The sequence below is a fragment of the Citrus sinensis genome, chromosome 2, assembly GCF_022201045.2.
Source record: "Citrus sinensis cultivar Valencia sweet orange chromosome 2, DVS_A1.0, whole genome shotgun sequence".
Lineage (NCBI taxonomy): Eukaryota > Viridiplantae > Streptophyta > Magnoliopsida > Sapindales > Rutaceae > Citrus > Citrus sinensis.
This window is the reverse complement of record NC_068557.1, coordinates 2,751,046-2,766,426: the sequence shown is the minus strand read 5'-3', so window position 1 is coordinate 2,766,426 and position 15,381 is coordinate 2,751,046. Positions and strand designations below refer to the sequence as shown.

At 36.2% G+C, this 15,381-nt stretch overlaps 3 protein-coding genes across 6 annotated transcripts; all 3 read right to left on the bottom strand.

Moving 5' to 3' along the window:
• Positions 1-54: 54 nt before the first annotated feature.
• Positions 55-2,590, bottom strand: LOC102621533 (ADP,ATP carrier protein 1, mitochondrial). 2 transcript variants are annotated; one of them, XM_006470528.4, is made up of 4 exons: positions 2,469-2,590; positions 1,089-1,609; positions 624-995; positions 55-533 (listed from the first exon to the last, which is right to left on the bottom strand). In XM_006470528.4, the coding sequence occupies exons 2-4, from the start codon at positions 1,602-1,604 to the stop codon at positions 237-239; spliced, it is 1,185 nt and encodes a 394-aa protein (XP_006470591.1). In that variant the 5' UTR covers positions 1,605-1,609; positions 2,469-2,590; the 3' UTR covers positions 55-236. The 2 variants fall into 2 exon arrangements, with proteins under 2 accessions (XP_006470591.1, XP_052291202.1); XM_052435242.1 differs by lacking the exon at positions 2,469-2,590 and adding an exon at positions 2,181-2,430.
• A 1,428-nt stretch (positions 2,591-4,018) lies between these two features.
• LOC102621074 (uncharacterized) lies at positions 4,019-6,442 on the bottom strand. Of its 2 annotated transcripts, XM_006470527.4 has the most exons (2): positions 6,158-6,441; positions 4,019-5,594 (listed from the first exon to the last, which is right to left on the bottom strand). In XM_006470527.4, the coding sequence occupies exon 2, from the start codon at positions 5,476-5,478 to the stop codon at positions 4,234-4,236; it is 1,245 nt and encodes a 414-aa protein (XP_006470590.1). In that variant the 5' UTR covers positions 5,479-5,594; positions 6,158-6,441; the 3' UTR covers positions 4,019-4,233. The 2 variants fall into 2 exon arrangements, with proteins under 2 accessions (XP_006470590.1, XP_006470589.1); XM_006470526.4 differs by having other exon boundaries at positions 4,019-6,442.
• Positions 6,443-8,282: 1,840 nt separating this feature from the next.
• On the bottom strand, positions 8,283-14,349 carry LOC102620411 (copper-transporting ATPase HMA4). 2 transcript variants are annotated; one of them, XM_006470523.4, is made up of 9 exons: positions 14,060-14,349; positions 13,598-13,902; positions 12,590-13,335; positions 11,992-12,463; positions 11,742-11,909; positions 10,481-10,735; positions 9,674-9,796; positions 8,912-9,397; positions 8,283-8,791 (listed from the first exon to the last, which is right to left on the bottom strand). In XM_006470523.4, exons 2-9 carry the CDS (start codon positions 13,895-13,897, stop codon positions 8,381-8,383), a joined length of 2,961 nt encoding a protein of 986 aa, XP_006470586.1. In that variant the 5' UTR covers positions 13,898-13,902; positions 14,060-14,349; the 3' UTR covers positions 8,283-8,380. The 2 variants fall into 2 exon arrangements, with proteins under 2 accessions (XP_006470586.1, XP_006470587.1); XM_006470524.4 differs by having other exon boundaries at positions 13,598-13,899.
• Between the last annotated feature and the right edge of the window lie 1,032 nt (positions 14,350-15,381).

The window sequence follows — 15,381 nt, the reverse complement described above, 5'->3', positions numbered from 1 at the left end:
ATATGTGGGCATAAAAAGAAATGGGTAAGTGAAGGATCAATTGATCTAAACATGTAATAAAAACCTGGAAAAATTGATGAATTGAGATTACAACTGTTTCAACCATCACAATTATGGCAAAGGAGAAAAAAAATCATTAGTAAAAGCAACAATGTATGGGAAAATGAATCCCTTGAATGAAGAATTCTCAAAATGAATGAATCTCAAGATTTTCATCAACATCATTATCATACCAATTAGGCTCCCCCGGAACCATACTTCTTTCCCAAGACAATCATCTGAAGCTTGTCATAGCCTGCAAGCACACCGGCACCAGCAATGGCTCGAAGAATGTTTGCACCGGCACCCTTGAAGAGTGATTTTGCTCCCTCATTCTTGAGAATCTGAGAGAATGCATCAAGTGAGCTGTTGTACTTCACGGCTTCACCAGATGTCATCATCATTCTTCTGCGAACGGTGTCAATGGGATACGAGGCAAGGCCAGCACCATTGGTGATAACCCAACCAAGAGCAAAGCTAGCAAAGAAGCTATCCTGCAATCACATTTCCAAAATTTATGTCAAACATTTGACAGTTCAATTAGTCCACCAAGTGCCATGTAACTAAATGATTTTTACACTAACCTGTAACTTTCCGGTGAGGATCACAGGCTTCAAAGAATCATACATGCCAAAGTACAGACCACGATACACAATGATGCCAACGCATGAGATGTTAAATCCGCGGTAAAGCCCCGCAATACCATCTGTTTTCAAAGTCTTTCTGTAGACATCAATCAAGCCATTGAATTGTCTCTCCCCTCCGTGCTTTGCGGCCTTGGCATCATTAGCAAGGCGAGTTCGCGCATAATCCAAGGAGTAGACAAAGAACAGAGAAGAGGCACCAGCAGCACCACCAGATGCCAAGTTGCCAGCAAACCATTTCCAGTAACCATCGCGATCCTTCTTGAAGTTAAACAATCTCTTGAAGTAATCCTTGAATGCAAAGTTCAAGGCCTAAAGAAGCAATAACAAATATAACAACATAAGCAAACGCAACGAAGCAAAATGATGATACAAATACAATTGTATCAAACACTTGACAAAAACCTGAGTGGGGAAATAACGAATGACATTGGCTGTGTTCCCTCTCCACAATGAAGCAAACCCTTCATCCTTAATTGTACGGCCAAAGCAATCGCCAATTCCCTTATAGGGTTCAGAGAGCCTGCCAGCCTTGATCATTTCATCTTGGTTTTGGATCAAGAGCTTAACGCGTTCAATAGGAGCAGCGGCAGTTTTGGATACTGCTGCAGAAACTCCACCCATGAGAAAATCAACGGCAAAGCCAGCAAAGCCTTTCTCTGACGGGGCTTGTACAAACACAGGCGACGCAGTTGAGGCGATAAGTGACAGATCAGAGGAGGCGCGGCACGTTTGTGCTAACGGGTACTGAAATGCTGCATTGGAGTAGTTGCCATAGGCAAAATGCCTCTGAGGCAGAGCAGCAGGATTTTGGAAACCGGCATACCGATTTTGAACAATGTCTTGGCTAAGAGTGGATTTGAGATAGAGCTGTCCTGTTACCTTATGCATAACTGATGGTTGCTGGTGACTCTCAGCCATTATTACTGCTTCCAAAATATAAACCGTCAACATGCAGGGAAAAAAAAAATTGAAAATTACGAGAGCTGTAAGCAGAATGATCAAGAATGCTTTAAACTGAAGGACAGAGATAATTTCATGTCACAAAACAAGAATCTCAAACACGTCACAGAAGTTTCAAGTACACTACTCTAAATTCATGTGGCAGATGACATATCAAGAGATAATCAAATTGCTACCGTATCATTTAAAAATCTAATAATCATTAAGATTAAGATCAGAACTTAAATCTGAAAGACCAAATCAAATCCTCCATAGAATCTTGATCCAGTACGAACCCATAAAACATATTTGCACCAAAAATAATTTACAACTATTTATTTGCACCAATCATTGTATAAGTGACATTTGTTCTTTCAGTTTTCAGTTTGCTATAGACATGAAATGTTATGCATTTTGCAATCGAGTATTTAGCTTTGTACAAATTTTCAATATTAGAAAATCTCAAGAAACATATATAAACTAGCATATTTCAAAAATTAACTATAAAATAGACATAAATATAAATCTTTGCAGGCATAAATGAATCAAGCTGACCTGAAAAAAAAAATATACAAGAAAGAAGAGAAAAGGTCTTAGGAAACTAATGAGCAAAGAGAGATATGAAGGAGAAGCTTGAAAGTGGGTTTATAATAAAATCAAAGAAGGTGTTGAATAAAAAATAACAAAAAAAAAGGCCCGAAATAAAAGCAAGACCAGAACAATTTTATGTGAAATACACATCACAATTCACAAATAGACCAAGCGATTCGGCCAATGCAATGAACTAAATATAGAGTCAAATAATAATAGAAAATAAAAACGAAAATGAACAAAATAAAATACCCTTTTGGCTAAAAAGGCTCTTTGATAATCTTAGGGGCTGAGAGAGCTTTTGGTTCTGTGAAGAGAAAAATATGAGATGGAAGAGAACTTAAAAGAGGCATTGATCTCTGCATGGATTCTTTATAGCAAGTGTTTTTGAGATACGCGGCTTGTATGAGGTGGCATGATGTGATTGGGAAAGATACTTTAGGCAGGATTGGCTAATTTTATTTCATCGACAAAATTTTTGCTGCATGTACATTGATTTGAAGTAATATGATTGGTTGCATGAAAATGAAAAATACTAAAATTTTTACTTTTATTTTCTTTTTATTTATTGGGTTGCTGTTTTCGTTTTCTTTTGCTCTGTTAATCATATTATTTATTTGTCATTGCATGTGTGGTATTAGTTTTTGACGGAGAAAAGTATGCAGAGATGGAGATTTGGCTGAACAAAATTATTTAGAAAGTTAGTTATTTGGACATTTCGAATAAGAATGGAAAACTTTTCAACATTTTGATTAAGAATGGAAACATTTAATTTTCGCTTGGAAATTTCTCCATTTGAAATTTGAATTGGCCCATACTTTTTGGAGAGTACAACTTTGACACTTAATTTATCATGAGTGAAGGATTCACCATTGATTTTAGGGTTAATTTTGTCCTGCCCCCAACTGTTTCAACATTTTTCGCCACACACCCATATGTTTCGAAAATACTCACTCCACACCCAATTCCGTTAATTTGACCGTTATGTTTAACGGAGCTATTTGAAATTTAAGTAAATGTCCAAAATACCCCTTATCTTGAATTAGAGAAAAATAAAATGAGATAAAATATTAATTTAATAATTAATGTTTACATTAAAAAAATTTATTTAAAGGTAATTAATAATAATTTCATCAATTAAATTATCAAATAAATTTAATTTATCATCATCAAATAATATTTAGGATATGAATTTCCAAATTTGCCCTTTGACCGTTAGAATAAACGGTCAAATTAACGGAATTGGGTGTGGAGTGAGTATTTTCGAAACATATGGGTGTGTGGTGAAATATGTTGAAACAGTTGGGTGCAGGACAAAATTATCCCTTGATTTTAATACAAATATATAATACGCGTGAACCACTGAACATCCATATATGGGGTTTGAAAAAAAAAATGCTAAAGATAGATGTTTACAATGATATTTCCAAGAAAACGATTATACCACCTCCATTAGAATGCTCATCAAATTTTCTCATCCATAATAGTTGCATGATGAAATAAGCTAATACTGTATATAATCCCGGGATTAGCTAATATACATACAATTAATTATATATAACATCTTGAAACCTTCAATACTAAAATTGACAAATGAACACAAAACTCGAAAAAATTTTATCTGTGTGGTAGTGATTCCATACTCTCCAACATCATTGTTGGAGCATAGACCTTTTTTTTTTTTTTCCTCCCTTCCAAAACCTAAGAAGGTATTGCCGGACAGGTGGTTGATTAACTGAAGGCCTATTAAACCATAGATAGACATAAGAGTTATCTATCGCATAATCTGGACATCAAAGAGGTACAGGGTAAAATGCTAATGCTTAATTCTTAAACTTCATCAAAAGCTCAAAAAACGACTTACAAGTACCGTGCATGTTAATGTAAAGAAATACCAATGACGAACAAGGTTAGTGTGACTAAGCAGTTAAAATTTTTTTGTGCAGAATTATTAGACAAAGTACACCATGGTGCCTGCCACAAACCTTCAGATCTCCAGGCTTTAGCAGAGGACATATTATTGATGCCTGCCCAAATCATCAATTTGATCTCTATCCCTATCCCTGTTTCCAAGAGAAGTGGGTTCTAAGGATACTTCTGTCTTCCTTAAATCTAACTCAAATTGTTTCTGTTTCAGGTGCAATATCATTTGTTCATTATCTAATCTTATCCTCTCATTCTCCAACCTTGACCTCTCCAGTTCCCGGTCTTTCTTGCTGCAATATCTTAGCCACTTTAAGTGTTGTTTCTCAAGTTCAAAAGCTTGAGCCTGAATGCTGACTCTTTGATTCTGAAGTGCCAACTTCTGCTTCTTAATCCACTCCCTTCTCTCCCACATTGACTTCGAGGGGTCTTGAAAAATCCTAGCCATTTCCATCTCAAAGACACTCCGGCCAGCAGATTGCGGCCATGAATGGCCATCTTCTTCATTCCCCTTCCCTCTCTCGCCAATCTCAGCCATTCTCCCCTCATCCTCGTCATCATTACGATCATCTTCATTATCTGACTCATCATCATCAGTGTCGTTGTTCCGGTCGGCTTCTTCCTCCTCTGACTCGTCGTTACCTTTTGGAGACCTGTCTGAAGGTACAGAACAACCTTGTAGATCAATGTCATGGCAATTTGGGATCTTTTTCCCATTATGATAAGCAAACATTTCTTTATAAAACAAGTGTTTTGAGCCCAGAATTTTTCTCACATCATCCTTTGCCTTTGCTGAGAGGTGTGAGCATGACATTGTGTCTATAAGAGCAGGATTCTCCACCACTTGACAAGTTAATCCCTTACCGAGAATATCATTCAACTTCTTGTACCTCTTATTCAAGTCGTTAAACTTATCCTCACACTGCTGTGGTGAAACTTGACAACCCCTACTAATCATTATCTTTGAAACTGTTTTCCACTTGCCCTTCTTTTGTAAAATTCCAGATTTCCTCTTAAGCCCCTCTACACCATCAATCGTACCATCATCCCCCACACAAGCAACAGCAGCTATAAGAAGCCTAACCACATTATCTGTCCATTTCATTCTGTGCCACATAGATCCCTTTTTATCCCTTCCTCCATTGGAGTTTTCACCATTTCCTTCATCTGTATAACTGGGTTCATCTTCTTCACTTGTATTGCCATTATTTGAGGCATTGATTGGACTGACCATCTTCCCTCTACCAAAATTCATCGGTAATCCTTTCCTGCTTGACCCTTTCACTTCCAGTAGCCCGATGTGGTGGTGATCATTTTCAAGACCATGCATCATATTCATTTGATGCGGCCGGCTAAAAGATGGATGGCCCAGCTGGTTTTGTTGGTTTCTGGGAATTGATGATTCAAGGTCCAATAACCCCACATTTTGACCCGACAAAAACCTGCCTCCCAAACCTGAAGAATTATCCATTCCAAAACAGACCAAAATCACAAGAACAAACTCTCAATTTGTTCTCAACAGGAACCAAAAATTTCAACTCTCAATCATTACAATTATCAAGATACCAATAATTCTTTTCTACTTCACAGAGCCTATCTAAATACCTGACACAACCAGTTGACTGAGCTTAAAGAAAACAGAACCTTCCATTATTAGAAACATAACCGCCAAAACGAATAAAAACCCAGAATTCTTCATCATTCCATAAATAGACAGAAAAAGCCAGAAACCAAAAAATCCCAAAATCCAATCTTCCTTAATTTTCATTCCATTTTCTCGGCGGCCAAACAAAAGGGCAGCTAGGAAATTGAAAATCCAATAACATTTAATTTAACTTATCAACATTTCAAGCGTCTTCTCTTAGCTTTTAACCACCATCCTATTCACTCACAAAACTCAAAAATCTCCAACGAAAACACATACACATACTTGTATGAAGAAAAAGAAACCCTTTTGATCAAATTGAATGATCCTAACAACATGATCCAAAATGAAAGAAGAGATGATCGGAGCTTACCTTTTGGAGGGGATCAAGACTCAAGAACTCAGATGTTTAGTCAGAGAAAGAGAGAGACTGATTAACAAAAAAAATAAAAAAAGAGTGAGACTTTATGTGTTGGTACAAGATAAAAGACATGGAAGTAAGAAAGAGAGGAGACGTGTTGAGATGTTGTTCGCCGTTGAGAGACAATTACGGAAGCTGCAGGGGACTTCAATTTTCTAGGAGATGCCACTGTGCAAATGAAAATTGTTAAAGTGAATAGCAAGTCAGTACTCATGGCGGAATCGGCTTCCACGCATGAGATGCTTTTTCATGCCTAATGAAAAGGACACGTGTACCTTTTTTTTTTAATTTACACAAATATTGCAACCAGATTAATATTAATATTAGGGATAATTTTGTCCTGCACCCAACTGTTTCAACATTTTTCACCACACACCCATATGTTTCGAAAATATTCACTCCACACCCAATTCCGTTAATTTGACCGTTTATTCTAACGGTCAAAGGGTAAATTTGAAAATTCATATCCTAAATATTATTTGATGATGATAAATTAAATTTATTTGATAATTTAATTGATGAAATTATTATTAATTACCTTTAAATAAATTTTTTTAATGTAAACATTAATTATTAAATTAATATTTTATCTCATGTTATTTTTCTCTAATTCAAGATAAGGGGTATTTTGGACATTTATTTAAATTTTAAATAGCTCCGTTAAACATAACGATCAAATTAACGGAATTGGGTGTGGAGTGAGTATTTTCGAAACATATGGGTGTGTGGCGAAAAATGTTGAAACAGTTGGGGGCAGGACAAAATTAACCCTTAATATTATATGGGACTACTACATTATTATTTACAACCACACTATTTTTTAGACAGTAAGGTCTCATTAAATTTAATATAATTATTCACTCATTCATCTGGTCCTGTTATTTTATTGCTTAGTTTTATATTTATAAATTTTAATTTTTAGTTACAATAAATATAACTTAAGAAAATCTTTATTTGAGAGTGTTCATCAACTAAAATACTCTGAAATTACGATATGCATTGATGAGTTGTAAGCTAATTAGAAAGATAATAAAATTTCACTATTTGATGGAGTTAAGATTGTAAGATACGATGCTTTTGATTTTTTGTTTGTTTAATATTCACAACTTGCATGTAAATTTAATATTGGAAACCAAATATTATGGTGAGAAATTTATTACTAGTTAAAAAAAAATTTGAAATTATAATAAGTTTAGTAACGTTATGAGATATATCTATTCATCCTTTTTAATAAAAATAATGTGTGATTTATTTAATAACTTTAAGAAGTGAATTGTAAAAGTAACCACATAACTTATAATAGATGTATTACACATTTTTCAATATATTATGAATTTTGTATCACACTAATCAATTTATAAGATATCATTCGCATAACATCTTATAATACAAAGAATGCATTGTTAAATGCACATTGATTACCATTTGTGATCAAATACATTCAGAAATCAATTGAGATATTAAACGTGATAGCAATCGAAGCTCTCACCAAGTTTTGTCTCCATTTTCTTGACTGATATCACAATGATCCTTGAACTTCTTATCATCTGTATTATTTACATACATGTTAGATACTTTCCTATTTTAATCCACAACAAGCAACTCATATTTATGAATAGAGTTGATGTAAGAGCTTAATTTTTTCAGACGGCTTTGAGTGTACTAGTGGGAGACATTTTCGTTTTGGCATTATTTTGGGGACTATATAATAAGATAGGAGACAGTCGTGGACTAATCATCCCCCAAAAGTAGCAGCTTTCTAGTTCCCAGCAACTCAAAAAACAAGAGAAATCTATTTATGCTGCAGCTTCTTGAAAAAGTCCCGAGCGGCTTCTGCTTGTTGGGATTTCACTGTTTACCTCTTTCACTTATTGTTCTTTTTATACAGTGTAATTTATTTGGATGCATTTTTCTCAAGTTAATCATAGGATCACTTGAACAAAAGCACCCAAACTTAGATACCACCATCGCTAAGATTCAAACCCAAATTAGGGTTTCAAATTTTGAACTAACAGTCACAAAAACGGATACGAAGAGGAGAAATATTAAGGTACAAAAACACATCTAGAGAGGGGAAAGAAACAAAATGGTTTTATTTTTTCTTGGCATAAAAGCATATACGCATACTTATCAGCACAATAATGAGAACCATGGAAGGTACAGTTCAAGTTTAAACTAGTCAAGTGAGCTGTCTTTTGAGTCCTTAATGTGCAAAGGCTTCTTATAAGACTGCAATAAAAGAGAAGAACAAAGCACACTAAGTGATGAAGCAGCCATACAAGCCCCGGCAAGCCAGGGTGGCAAACGGATTCCTGTGAAGGGGTATAGAATTCCAGCAGCGATAGGCACGGCAAGTACATTATAGCCAAGTGCCCACACATAATTGAGTCGAATTCGAGAGATGGTCTTTCTGGAAAGATCTATGGCAGTAACTACATCTTCCAAGCTGCTTTTAATGAGAACTATATCAGCTGCTTCTATAGCTACGTCAGTTCCAGCACCAATTGCCATCCCAACATCAGCTGCAACTAATGCTGGTGAGTCATTTATTCCGTCTCCCACCATAGCAACAGTCATTCCTTTCAACTGCATCCATTGTAAATTCAAAAAGACAAGTTACTAAAATGTTGCCTCACTGACTCAACATGACACAAACAGAAACAGCATTTTCTAGTGCACCATTGTCCATGTATAGAATAGGCTTACCTGCAGTTCTTTTATCTTATTAGCTTTTCCCACTGGATCTGTTTCAGCAAAAACCTTTCCTATTCCAACCTCTTTTGCGATGGCATTCGCTGTAGCCCAATTATCACCAGTCACCATGATGCTTGAGATTTCCATTGAGCGGAGAGAGGATACAACAATTTGAGCCTCTGGCTTCACGGGATCAGTTACAGCAAAAGCTCCAGCAACCCTTCCGTCAATAGCAACTAATACACATGTCCTGGCCAGTTGCTCATTTTTCATCATATAGTCATCAACCTCAGGACCAACGGGAACATGAAAAGCCATCATGAGCCTTTTGTTCCCAACCAAAACTGTTCTGTCACCAACTTTTCCGCTGACCCCAGCTCCAGTGTGCACCTCAAAGTCCTTAGCCTCACTGGCATGTTCGGTAGGAGAGCCAAGTTTCTGCCGCAGCTTCTTTGCATGCTCCACCACAGCTTTTGCTATTGGGTGCTCACTATTTGCCTGAACATTTTGTAAAGAGGGGAAAAAAAAAAGTGTGTAATCAGATTCGTACAAGCACATACACCAAAGCAAAATTCAATTTTTTTATGAACAGGGCCTGTATACATATAATGTTTGCCTGCATTGTATTGCAAGTTTCTTGCCAAGTATTGGGTTAAGAAGGGCATTGGGATTGTTTTCAAAAACTATTGGAACTAAGGTCAAGAACACTGTTAGTATTCAACCCCAGACAGGTTGCAGATTAATCAGAGTATCATACTAATTATTAATATCTACCTCTGCTGCAGTAGCCATGTCACAGAACTCCTCCATGGAAAAGTGGGAAAACAGCACCGCACTGACTACCTCAGGCTTTCCAACTGTCAGAGTCCCCGTCTTATCAAAGACAACTGTCTTTACCTGCAGAATTAAAAGAAATGCAATCAATATAGTCACTTAGCAGTAATGAGGGCATTAATCAAATTTCCCATGACCAGAGGTTCAACTTATATCATGTCCAAAAACCATAAAAAAGAGAAATAATGCTTATAGATGACTATAACCATTATACTTTGTCAGCTATTAAACCCCAAAACAAAACCAAAAAAAAAGGAAAAAGAAACTTGTCTGTGATAATGATGACAGTATGACATAGTCAAGTAAGGCTATTTATGCTTACTGTAACATGACTGCACTGGAAGAAAGAGCTATTTTCTAGTAAAATATTCAAAATAATAAAAACTTAAATTCTATTTGTTTCAAGGAAAATGTGACATTCAAATGGAGACTCACAAATCACAATATCAAAATATACTCTAATATAGTCTGTAGATGAAGCAGGAATTAATCAGATTAAAAATGTCCATAGGCTATTTTATTTAATTATTTGATCATATGAGATCAATGAAACCAGAAAATCTAGATCTATTTCACAAAAGATGATGGGCAAATATTTGCACGCTTACATGTCTTGAGCGCACGTGTACATGTGTGTGCAGCAAAGGCAACTTGCTTAATACACCCAGAGTATAGCGAAATTTTGTACATCAACCCCAAACTCAAGTTACTCAGCCTTAGTTGTTTACAAGGGGATAAAGACCATACCTTGTGTGCCTTTTCAAGTGCATTTCCACCCTTAATGAGCACACCTAGAGAAGCACCCTTCCCTGTAGCAACCATGACAGCAGTAGGGGTTGCCAGTCCTAGAGCACATGGACAAGCAACAACCAATACTGAAATGCCAAACTGCAGTGCAAGCTCAAACTCATCCATGACTTTTGGTATCCAATGTTTAGGGTAAAGCCCAGCCACTCCAGGGATAAACCATCCCAGCCATGTTATGAATGCTGCAGCAACAACCTGAGATGAGGTAAAAACAAAATGATTGTTTTATTGACCAAGTGCCATGCACAGGCTGTAAAAGATCCATGCACCAGAGCACAATTAATGGTAGATTCCTTTGCCTCTAACTGAGATCCAAATCAAGGTCAACTTTCTATTCAATAAGACTCATTGGAACTTTTAACAGGTTTATGCTTGTTGACAAGCTTACTACTTCTATGAGGCAGAGAATGAACAATTCTCACTTAAGTACATGCCTTCTATAATAACATTCGATGTTCTTACAGTGTGATATGTTAAAAGGAAATTTTTTAATACCATTGATAAATAATTTTTGCTAAACATGAAGTAAAACTCTTCTCTCTTAACATATTTATTTTGGGTTAAATGTTACAAGGTATATATCCATCCTCACAAACAAATCAAGTCATGCATGGGTATGTTCAAGCTTATTTTCTTGCCAATTGAGCTAATGCCAAGTTATACTTTGGATCATTTAGTTCATGAATAAGCTTGACCGAAACATGAGCAGTTGACATGCGGTATGGATTCTTTTTGCAGCCCTTACTAAGGGTCTAGTCATTTGTTCTCTAACTAAAGAAATCATATACCAGTGAGAGAAGGTGTCATTGGAACAATAAAATATGTACTGCACACTTATAGCACTCTAATGAACTAGTGGATGAGGAATTTGTCACCTTTTACAAAACATAAAAGCAATAATTCCCCTCTAACCGAGGCATTTTACTTACGTTCTAGGGAATGTGACACTAATAAGATCATACTGAAACAAACCATATACATATAAAACAAAAATTTGATTTCTGATAATCATTTGATATATTCAAATAAATCCTCTTCAAGTTACCCCATAAAATATTATATTTATTAATTTACTTGTTGTTAGCTCTTCTTTCTCTCGAAATGTTATCTAGTTGCAATCCCAACAAAATAATGTTGTCCTCCACTAAATCTGGACAAATACTGTTTAAAGTATAATGTATATAGAAACAGACGAACTCACCATAGGAACAAAAAACCTTGAGATCTGATCAGCTAATTTCTGAACTGGTGCTCTGGCAAGCTGAGCAGCTTCCACAAGTTGAACAATTTGGGAAAGTGCAGTTTCTGACCCAACATGAGTGGCCTTAACCTGTAAGCATCCATTCTCGTTCATGGTCCCACCAATAACCTGTTGATTACATTAAAAGAACCTTCACTTTACATATTAAAATGCCACATACATTAAAATGTAAAAGAAAAATGGTTAGTACCTTGTCCCCAGGACCTTTAGCAATGGGCTTAGCCTCTCCTGTGATCATACTTTCATTCACATAGCTTTGACCATCTGTAACAACCCCATCAACTGGAACCTTTTCTCCCGGAAGAATCTTAATTATATCATTCTTCTGCATCAGTTGAGTGTTAATATCCATTTCTGAAATTACATTTCCCTCACCATCTAATGTTAAGAGATGTGCAGTATCAGGAGCAAGGTCTGTCAGCTTTGCTAAAGCATCCGAAGTCTTCCCTTTTGCCACAACCTCCAAATACTTCCCTAAGAGGATAAAGGATATTAACATGGCACTAGTCTCAAAGAAATCTTGCCCTTCAAATGTATTGGAAGTCAATGCTTTTACAGCAATGTATACAGAGTAAAAATAAGCAGCATTAGTGCCTAATGCGACCAGAACGTCCATATTAGCTGACCTTCGTCGCAATGCATGATATGCTCCCACATAGAACCTGAAAAATACAATCAAGCGATCTCATAAATTATCTCATAAAAATTCTTCGAAAATTCAAATGCCTAGGTTGTCGCACGCAGCAGTAAACATGAAGAGAAGATGAGATAAAAGTTAGACTCAGTACCTTTGGCCCACAATGAACTGCACTGGCGTGCAAAGGATCCATCTTAAAAGCATCCCAATAGTGAGCATGTTGTGAACCTTGTAGTCTAACCAGTTACCATAAGTAGGAATCATTGGAAGTACCATGGAAAATAAAAGGACAGGAACTGAAAAGAGGCAGCTAATAAAAAATCGATTCCTGTACATCTGAGTTTCTTTCAGCCGCTCTGTTTCTCTTCGTTTTGGAGGGGTATATAAGCTTGCATGATAAATATTAGGGCCGTGAGAGGCTTCTTCAAGGTACTGTATAATGGATCTCGGACCTGTGAGGTTTGGGTCGTAGCTAACTGTCACCTTATGTTCTGACAGGTCTATTTCAACCTGACTTACACCTTGAGTTGACTCAAGAAAGTTTTGAACAAAAGTAGCATCTTCAGATGAGTTCAATCCTTCAAGTTTTAGATGAACTTTGTTTACATCCTTCCCTGAGCTTATTAGGTCGGCCCCAAAGCCAGCATCTTCTATTGCTTCAACAATGTGATCTGTGTCAGTGAGATTTGGATCAAAGTGGACCTTTGCTTCTTCAAGAGCTACACCAACCACAGCCTTTTTAACTCCATCAACCATTTCAATGGCACGTTCTACAGATTCAGAGCAGCTGGTGCACATCATTCCTTTAATCCTGAGGCGGCATACTGCTATGTCTTGTTCAGGGAAATCATCAACTGGAAATCCTGCTTCTTCTACAGTTTCCTTAATTCGTTTTGCCTAAAATAGTAGTTAATTGTAAATAATTCCATTTTTTAACTATAGATACTAGATAGAGTAGGCAAATATTAAATTCATTTCTGTAAAAGATGTATGTTAATAATAATGAGAAACAGAACAAGCTAAAGAGCTCAAGCACAAGCATTTACAAGGTACATGAATTTACGAACTCTCTTCATGTGTGCCGTGTGCATATGTTGAAATAACTCTAACAGGAAAACAACGTAATCCAAAATCAAGCAAGTTCCTGAAGAGCACTTACGGTAATAAGCCCGGGAATAAATTTAACGACAGCTTGGCCTTCAAGGGGTGACACCACAGCACTCTCAACCCCATTGAGGTTCGACAGCACGGATTCAATAGACGTTGCACAAGAAGCACATTTGATCTCCCTAATTTTGAACTTCACCGTCCTCAATTTCTTACTCCCATCATAACTAAACTGTTGTTGTGGTGGGATATCAATTGCAACACCATTTACATGCTGCAGTAATAAAGGCTCCTTAAGGCCATCATCCCCCCTTTCCCCTTCCATTTCTCCATTCACAGAGTTCAAATTCATCCCTTCTAAAACAACCGTATAAACAATAAAACCAAATAAAAACCAAATATTTGATTAAATATTTCAAGTATTAAAATCAAAATAAATAAATCCAAATAATCACCGACACATATTTCGAGATTACATAGATAGCAATTAGCAAGCGGCAAGCAGGTACCTTACCTTTTTTTGCGAGGTCGCTATCGGTGATCAGTGACCACGTCACGTGACAGAGAGAGCGATCAGATAGAAAAGCAACAAAACAAAAAAATAAAAACTTTAGGGTTAGGGTTTGTGAAATTTGCGACGCGCCAGAGAGAGTGCGGAACGACGGCGTTTGGTCAAAGAGAAAGAGGCGGAGGAATGAGAGAGAGAGAGAGTCCAGAGTGCGCGAGAATCCTTGGTGGTGTATGTATACAGTTGAGTTTTTTTTGTTTGTATTATTTTAACATCTTTTTAAATTTTTGAATCCTTAACGTCTTTGATCTCTTTCCCACCTTTGGTTTCATCGTAATCACCACCGTTTGATTTGATTTTAAACATCGTGGTGATTACGTGTTGACAACCGTTGACTACGCGTTCGTGGGCCCACTTTCTTCGAATGAGGACCAGGACAGCATGACGCGAACCACTATTTTTCTTTTTGGTTTTGTTTTATTTGTAATTACACCTGGCCCCTACCATTTTTGTAATTTTCCGATAAGTTCATAGTTTTCTGAGTTGCGTCAAATAGGTCCATGATGCGAGATTGTATTCTAACAATGGTAAAATGTTGTAATTTGAGTGGACTCACACTGCCACTGTGCCACATAAATAGTGCTACATGTCATTCTATTTTATGATGTTACTCATATTTAAGGGTGTTAATTCTTTGTTGGTTGTGTGTATGAAAAATTCACATATATGTTTGAATAATGAGTAAAATAATTATAAATAAACAAGGAAAACAATGAATATAACGAATGGTAATAGCATAGATACAAAATAATGGCAAAGAATATTGAAAAAAAAAAGACATAAAGGTGTGCCCAAAACATTATTCTAAAGATCAAGTTATGCAAAAAAAAAAAAAAAAGTGTGAATAAGAGGCTTCTGAATTGGGTGAGTCCTCATTTAGGTTTGTTCTCATGCATTTAGACTTCCTCCTTGTGGGTTTTTTACAACTCTAAAATTGATTTCCTTATGTAAATCAAATATTCTTCTCTTTCCTTTCCACTATTCTGGGGTAATTATATTTTGGAATATCAATATTTATATACAACAGTGAAGTATGTGTACTTTTTTTCCCTATTGTTTTAGACCATTTTCTCTCTTATTCTTATGTTTCAAATTTCATTGTGCATGTAATTTATGACTACAAAAATCTATATTACAAGTGTACTCTTGTAATATTATGGCAAAGGACTTACGTGATTTGATACCAAATAGATAGATTATGTCTTTCTTTAAAAAATTATAGACAGCAATTTTGTTTCTTTTCCAATTTGGTCGACTAAAAACGTTCA

What these genes read in the sequence shown, in the direction of transcription:
- LOC102621533 (XM_006470528.4), bottom strand. Translation starts at nt 1,604, where the DNA reads ATGGCTGAGAGTCACCAGCAACCATCAGTTATGCATAAGGTAACAGGA. An exon ending in TTCGTTATTTCCCCACTCAG is followed by an intron (nt 996 to 1,088) that starts GTTTTTGTCAAG and finishes TTGCTTCTTTAG; the next exon opens with GCCTTGAACTTTGCATTCAA. An exon ending in TCCTCACCGGAAAGTTACAG is followed by an intron (nt 534 to 623) that starts GTTAGTGTAAAA and finishes ATGTGATTGCAG; the next exon opens with GATAGCTTCTTTGCTAGCTT.
- LOC102621074 (XM_006470526.4), bottom strand. Translation starts at nt 5,610, where the DNA reads ATGGATAATTCTTCAGGTTTGGGAGGCAGGTTTTTGTCGGGTCAAAAT.
- LOC102620411 (XM_006470523.4), bottom strand. Translation starts at nt 13,897, where the DNA reads ATGAATTTGAACTCTGTGAATGGAGAAATGGAAGGGGAAAGGGGGGAT. An exon ending in TTATTCCCGGGCTTATTACC is followed by an intron (nt 13,336 to 13,597) that starts GTAAGTGCTCTT and finishes CTACTATTTTAG; the next exon opens with GCAAAACGAATTAAGGAAAC. An exon ending in CAGTTCATTGTGGGCCAAAG is followed by an intron (nt 12,464 to 12,589) that starts GTACTGAGTCTA and finishes TGTATTTTTCAG; the next exon opens with GTTCTATGTGGGAGCATATC.